This window comes from Gavialis gangeticus, unplaced genomic scaffold (genome assembly GCF_001723915.1).
Source record: "Gavialis gangeticus isolate Ggan-Ray unplaced genomic scaffold, GavGan_comp1, whole genome shotgun sequence".
Taxonomy (NCBI): domain Eukaryota; kingdom Metazoa; phylum Chordata; order Crocodylia; family Gavialidae; genus Gavialis; species Gavialis gangeticus.
In genome coordinates, this window is record NW_017729001.1 from 30,564,486 (window position 1) to 30,571,587 (window position 7,102).

The window sequence follows — 7,102 nt, forward strand, 5'->3', positions numbered from 1 at the left end:
GCAGGCCTTTGAACAGACAGAGATGCATTAGCTAGATTAGACTCTTAACTCTGACCTGGGGCCCAGGCATGCCCCTGCCAAAAGCACAGGTTACCCAATACTGCCTGTGGCGTTGTTCTCAGATGATAGGATTGGGCAGTTGTACTCACTCCCTTGGCGCGACTTCTGAAGAGCTAAGGTGATGCTTTTTCTCATGTTGTCCTAGATAAATGATGAGACAGAACTGGAGGCCTTGTGTGCAGAAATCGCATCCCAGCATCTAGCCACCGAGAGCCCCGATTGCCCTAACAAGCCATGCTGCAAATTCACCTACCTGACCATGACAAGCGAAGAGGTGGAGCTGTGCCCTCGAGGCAGGCACATTCCTGTAGCGTAAGTAGAACCTTTCATGGCAGGTCGCTGCACATGGGTAAAGGGACACAAAATGATGCTTTGACCAGGAAGCCAAACAGTGGTGACATGGGGAAAGCTGCAGTGCTGGGGATGCAGACAGGGGGAGGCGTGAAGACAAGAAGTGTTGATGGACCTGGGGTAACTTAGGAAGGGATGGCTCCTTGTGAATGTGTCAGGAAAACCATGCACGGGGCTGTGTACAGAGCAAGATGCTCCCTCTTAGGCAGACTGTCCTCTTCCTGCCAGGTGGGAGAACAAGGACGTGTATGCAACGGCCATCCGGAACCTGCGGGTGCACGAGCTGCAGAATCCAGACTGCATGACGGCCGTGCGTGCTGGGCTTGGCTCCATTATCCCTCTGCAGCTTCTCACTACGCTGACACCTCTCGAGATGGAACTGAGGACCTGCGGGCTACCATACATCAACCTGGAGTTCCTAAAGGTACCAAGTACTGACGTGGACCTGGTCAGTCCACATCAAGCAGTGTGCTGGTGGGACTTTTCCCCAAGGGAGGCCGGCCCAGGGAGAGACCGCTTGCACTTGTACTTAGCTTTGGCCTTTCATTTTACACGGTGAGGAACTGTTTGCAGCCTGCTGGGTTGTTCAGTACTGCTAGCCACCTGTATTAAAAAAGGTCACCTTTCCAAACATGTTTGCCTTGCTGTAGCAGCAGTCTGGAACTGCGGCTGGCCAGTGTATTAAAAGCAGTCCATGGAGACTGCACAGAGCAGCCTGGTGTGGACTGAAATAGGGTGGCCAAACCAAAGCTCAGGGTGGTGTCTGACTGTCCACCATGCACCAGGTTGAGTGATTGACTTTTTATGGGTGCGTGAGACTGTGGAAACTGGGTCAGGCTACCAGGAGGGTGAAGGGAGTATCATCTCCATGATCTCATCTTCCTTTACAAGAAAGTGATGGAAGCATTTGAGGGAGAAGGCAGTGGGCATCATGTCCTTCCCCTCTGCATCTAATTCCATTCTCTGTCTCCTAGGCACATACCATGTACCAGGTGGGGCTGATGGAAACAGACCAACACATTGAGTTTTTCTGGGGGGCATTAGAGATGTTTACTCAGGAAGAACTCTGCAAATTCATCAAATTTGCCTGCAACCAAGAGCGAATCCCCTTCACATGTCCATGCAAAGATGGAGGGCCTGACACTGCACATGTCCCGCCCTACCCCATGAAGATTGCACCACCGGATGGAGCTGCAGGTAGGCCAGTTGGTGGTTGGCATGTAAAGGATGTAGCTGTGCTTGAGTTTTCTCTTCAGTCCTTATTGCTTTTGTAAAGGGAAAAAAATCCTTCCTTACTCAGAAGAATGAAAGCACAGTAACGGTGTGGGATATGGTTATAACTAGGGCAAGAGGCTATACTGCTGCTTGTAAGCTGTGCTCTAGGTGCCACTCTGATCTCCTTCCTCTGTCCAATCTGCTGCTGTGCTGCCTGTCCCCTCCCTGATCTGCCATGCCATGGGTTGGCCCCCCACTGTGCTCTATAAGATATTTGAAGGAAATAAAATAGCTTTTAAAGATCCAGAATAACCCACAGTTTGGCTTTGTATAGCTACAGAGCCGGAATGGCAGAGGGAAGGAGCGTGGGGAGATTCAAACTGCTGCAGTTTGCTGTGCTTCTAGACTTGCCACTGTCAATTAAACATTGGACCCCCCGGGCATAAATTCCAATGAGCCTGTTAGTGTGAGACCCACCAAAACCTGACAGGGATCCTATTCCTTTGATGTCAGCTAAGGTTCCACAGTAAAAATTGACATCCTTGGAAAATGAAGTGTGGATACAAAGTAAAAGTGTAGTGTGTTACTGGATGTCCCTGTGGTTCCTTTCCAGGGTCTCCGGACTCTCGATATATCCGCGTTGAAACGTGCATGTTCATGATAAAACTCCCTCAGTACTCCTCTCTGGACATAATGCTGGAAAAGCTACGGTATGCCATTCACTACCGGGAGGATCCGCTTAGCGGCTGAGTTGAGTAAGACCAAGACTAAGAATGACTCCTTGGAGGATTGTTTCGGGACTCTGCTGTGTTGGAAACCCTTCGATTCACATGCAAATACCTCCTGTGACACTATGTGAAGAATTGGAGGCTAATTTATTTTCTGAACTTTTGTTCCCATTACAGTAATTACTGGAAGACTTACATTTTTTGTATTTGTAGATTTTGTGGTGGACTCGTTATTTTGCTGCCTTGTTTGTGGAATATTTGTAGGATAGTTTAGTAATGACCAGTTTGTTGTATAATTTAATTTAAAAAAACAAACCTTTAAACATGTACATTTCTAATTTTGTAATTTAAATTGTGTTGCCCTTGCGAACACAACAAACTTGAGCACTCTGAGGTCGCGAGAGCTCAGATGTAAATGTCTGCGAATCTTTCTGCCCTGAAACATTTCTGAGTACAAGAACAGGATTAACTGAAGAGAAGCAGCTGCCTCCTTTCCACAACGTTGGAACATTACCTCTCGTTTCCAGGTTTCGAGGGTTTGCTTTCTGAAGTGGATAGAGGCAACGTTTAGCCTTCTCTTGGGTTATGCCATTTGGTAACAGGTTTTCTGTTGCCAATGTTTACATTTTGCAAAAAGTTCTTAAGTCTGTTTCGGTAGAACCCAAAGTCATTGGCATCCCCTCCACAACTGACGTAGTCTTCTTTTGAAACATTCCTCTTCCAAAACGCAGGACAGTGGAAGGACCATGAGGTCCCTAACCAAGATGTTCTTGCCTTTATATTCAACCACTTAACGCACGAATTTCTTCAGTGATCCTTAATTCTCTGTGGCATTATGGAAGGATGTAACTTTCTCCGCAGCCTTTCCCTGTAATCAGAACCTGAGTTGCAGGCCCCCCATTTTGTTTTTGTATTCAGAAATGTTGTAGCTAAAATAAATTATCCTAAAAAATGTGACACAGAACGGGGTGGGCTAGGGTGGGAACGGGAGGCACAAAGGTGCTGGTTTGAAGAATAGAGCTTCTATTTTATATGGAAAGATAAAGGCAAAGAGAGGTAACGATCCTTTATGTTAAACCATTGTATGTATCATACGTTGTGAAATACGTTCTGCAGTGGTAAAGAACAGCACACGTATCTTCCTTTACTAATGCAAAAAACTTTGCCCTGTGCCAGGTGCATTTAGAAACAAAGTGACACTTGGTTCCACCATTTTGAACTGGACTCCAATGAACAAGCTGGAGAACCGGAGAGGACATTGACGTGACTGCTGTCCTGAGCTCCGTACTACTGTCCGTTAAGTGCCAGTACTGAGCTTCGCGTTAGTTATTTCCTTCAGGTGCGTCCGGTGCACATCTAACCACATCGAGATCCGTGACTGTGTGCGTGACTGTACTTTAAGGTGGTTAATATACATGTCTCGTTAGAAGACAGACTACACTCGTTGTTTGGCTTGTCCGTGGTCATGGGAATTGAAATGCTGTATTTATTGTATATTATTGTGAATAGTGGGAGTGACGAGCGTGTGGTGACTGGAGGGTACTGTGTGCAAACAAGGAGAGCCCTAAAAGCATCTTTTCCTGTTGTTCTGTGAGTGAGTGGACAGGTGTGTGAGAGAGACCCTGTTGTAGAAGTAGTTGTTGGCATACAAAGGCTCCAGATCCTATTGTTAGAAAAACCGCGTTTCCATTTTATAACACATCTCCCTCCCCAAGAAACAGTTCCCCGTAGGAATAATATTTACTCTTGAATTTTGTCCACTTTCTGATAGAAGCATATATGTAGCTGAAATATCATTCAGAGCAAGGGCAAACACATGTAGAGTTTACAGAGACCAAGGGAAGACAAAGCAAAAGAAATTGCTTGAAACAACTGAATTCCAGTCCAAAAAGTCAAACTTGCCGAGTAGGAGGAATGTGAAGAATGTCTTTGGAGCTTCACAGAAGCTGCTGGTGATGAGATGGTTTGGTTTTCTTTTGAACACTGGTTTTGTATGGGTTTCATGGCTCTCTTCTCTTTTCAAGACCTTAACCTAGCAGGCGTAAAACTTTGTCAAATACCTCACGGTGAGGGGTGTGAGAACTCCCTATTCCAATCCTTTCCTAGGATCTGATCCCAGCTGTGAGTAAGACAACTGCTGCTAACATTTCTTCTCCTTCCAGAGAGCACATCTGGGTAAAACATACCCCATCTTGGCCCTGAAAGCGTGTGCTGTAGTTATTTGATACGTATTTATTACGATTATTTATGGTTGCAAGTAACAAATTTTTCCTCTGCTCTTTACACCCCGTTTGTGTAAGTGAAGCTCGTTACTACAGGAAAAAAAACATGTGATGACAATAATCCAGAGCCATCTACTTCTGCTGTACTTGGAGAGTGGTGTGATCCCTTGGGAAAGAGTCGGTGTAAAGAATGTTCCTGGAGTGACGCGCTGCAGTGGTTTGGACTGTAGCCCAATGGCCTTGAATTAAAGCTTTTTCTAACCATCATCACTTTCCTGCGCTTTGAATGAACTGAACGTTATCTGTAGTAAGCTTGTCCTTCAAAGCCAGCCTTGGTGTGTGTGTGTTCATTTATTCGGGTACTCATTCAGAATGTAAAATTACACTAAACAATGGAAAATGCAGAAGTCGGGTATTAGTTCTAGTCTGTCGTGTCCATCTCGGTACCTTGCACAGCATTAACCTGTTAAGTGCTCTTGGCCATACAGTGTACACTTGCATAAAAGAAGATTAACATCCCTCGAGATGTATTCTGTGTCCTTATTAATTGGGGCTGGAAACGAACACCCCTCTCTTGCCGTTGAAACGGCATCCATCCAGAGAGCTAACCTACTAGGAGCCAGGTGCAGGCTACTTGCTTTGAATCCCGCACTGATGGGTTAAGACATTGTAATTCTTTGTATTTACTTGCAACAGATGTAAATATTTTGTACAAAAGGGAAACAGCAAGTAAAATGATCGCTCCCATTTCTCTTGCACGAGAAATGGTGCACACAACCCAAAGCTGTCAGCTGAGCAACTGTACTTAATTTATTCTATTTTCACACTAAGAGTTTCTCAGATGAGGTATCCTCTTGACCCTCAGAAAAGCAGCACAGCCCTAGCTTTCCCACTCAACTTGCTGTAGCGTTTTTCCCCAGGAAATACCATTGCAAAGTTGATCGCCATTTGTTTAATACCTTTATTCTGATTTTTTTTCTTGTATTTAATAAATGCTTACATTTGGTGGAAGCGTCCTTAAAATGTTTTCTTTGTTAAACCTGAGATCCTCTTAGTGGCACTGCCAGCTTGATTTGCACGTTCAGCCTCTGCTGCACTTTACACCCAGACCTGTCCAAACGCAGATTAAAAGTGGAACTAAACATCACTTTTCCTGCTTCCCCACCACTGCGCAGCAAAGACAAGGGAAACGTAGGCCACCGCCAAGCAATCCTGAATGCTATAATGTTCTTACTCATTAAAAGACAATTGGTTTCTTCAGACCCCTTCTGACTGTGACTATTGGCTAAGGACTGTGTCTCGACAAAAGCAAAGTGATTTTTCTCTCAAGCTATCCAACTTTCTCTGATCTACTTGAAAAAGTAATGTTTTGTGATCATCTCAAAATGAAATGTTGGCAGCTTAAGTGCCGCTTCCCTTGTCAATGCAACAGCACTCCTGTTAATAGCTTCCTCCTCCTAGAGCCTAGGGAGATAGCACAAGGCTCCTAACCAAGATGTCATTACAATATAAATTCAACTTGTTAACACAAGAACTCCTTTGCTGGTCCTGCTGGTACCTGTTCCAGCTAAATTAGTGCTAGCACAGGTGTGATCATCATGTAATAAGCAGACCTTCCCACTCAGAACTGAACGAAGTTGTATTCTTATAGCTCGCTCTCTTACCTTGGCACTGCTCTCCACTCCTCTGCTGAAAAATGGACTTGCCAAGTCCCTGCTGCGGTTCAGCTAGTCAGTCGATCTGGAATTCAGCAGCTCATTTCTAACCTGAGCAGGATAGCATTGCTGGAAGCTAGCTCATGTCTTGCTAACAGCAGTTCAAGTGACTGTCTGTCCACTTTTCAGCTGCCTGTTTCCATTACTGTTGGAGACCAGCAGTTTTACTGTTCCGTACATTTGGTACCCCTCCATCACCATCCCCGACCTCAACTTCTTGCAAGTGGCTCTTCCCTCACTTACCCTCAGCTTTCTTTTCACTTTGTTACTGAGGAGAACCTGGACAGTTCCCGTCACGACCAACATTGTTCAAAGCTTCTGTTGTTCCTGATCCTAAAGGGCTTGAATCTCAAAAAGGAAGTTCACAGGTGTCCACACAGGCCATGATCCAGGCAGAAGAGAGGCGAAGCTGTCCCCACGCTTAATAAGACCAGCTTTCTACTATCCCTGCATCTCCTCTTCTCACTTTAGTTTCTTCCCTGGCTCTGGGCTTTCACCCTGAACTGCTCAGCAGGTCAGCTCAAGAATTTCTGGCAAACTTTAGAAAAGGGGGATGTGAGCAGAGTGAAGGCGTGATTTTAATCACCCCACCAGCCCTGGGAGAAGGAAGCAGCTTTGATGCCAGCCACCCACTGATTTCAAGTTTTCACTTCCCAGGCAGAAGAAACATGGTGCACAATCAGAACAAGAGAAGCCAGGAAGGAGAGTGTATTGGGCGTGAGCAATTCCCTGACACACAGCAGCCTCACCCTGCGGCAGAGGTTTCCCTTTTCAACGTGGGGAACGGAACAATTCCACGCAACCAGCACAA

The 7,102-nt window shown here is 45.6% G+C and overlaps 1 protein-coding gene across 1 annotated transcript in view; it reads left to right on the forward strand.

Moving 5' to 3' along the window:
* The window catches only part of HECTD4 (HECT domain E3 ubiquitin protein ligase 4), a 112,387-nt gene extending 106,795 nt beyond the window's left edge, over window positions 1-5,592 (forward strand). Inside the window, exons 73-76 of the mRNA XM_019507221.1 lie at window positions 206-372; window positions 640-835; window positions 1,386-1,608; window positions 2,240-5,592. Of these exons, the coding sequence (XP_019362766.1) occupies window positions 206-372; window positions 640-835; window positions 1,386-1,608; window positions 2,240-2,376 (723 nt within the window). The 3' untranslated portion in view covers window positions 2,377-5,592. The remainder of the gene's footprint in view (window positions 1-205; window positions 373-639; window positions 836-1,385; window positions 1,609-2,239) is intronic.
* The last annotated feature ends 1,510 nt before the right edge of the window (window positions 5,593-7,102 follow it).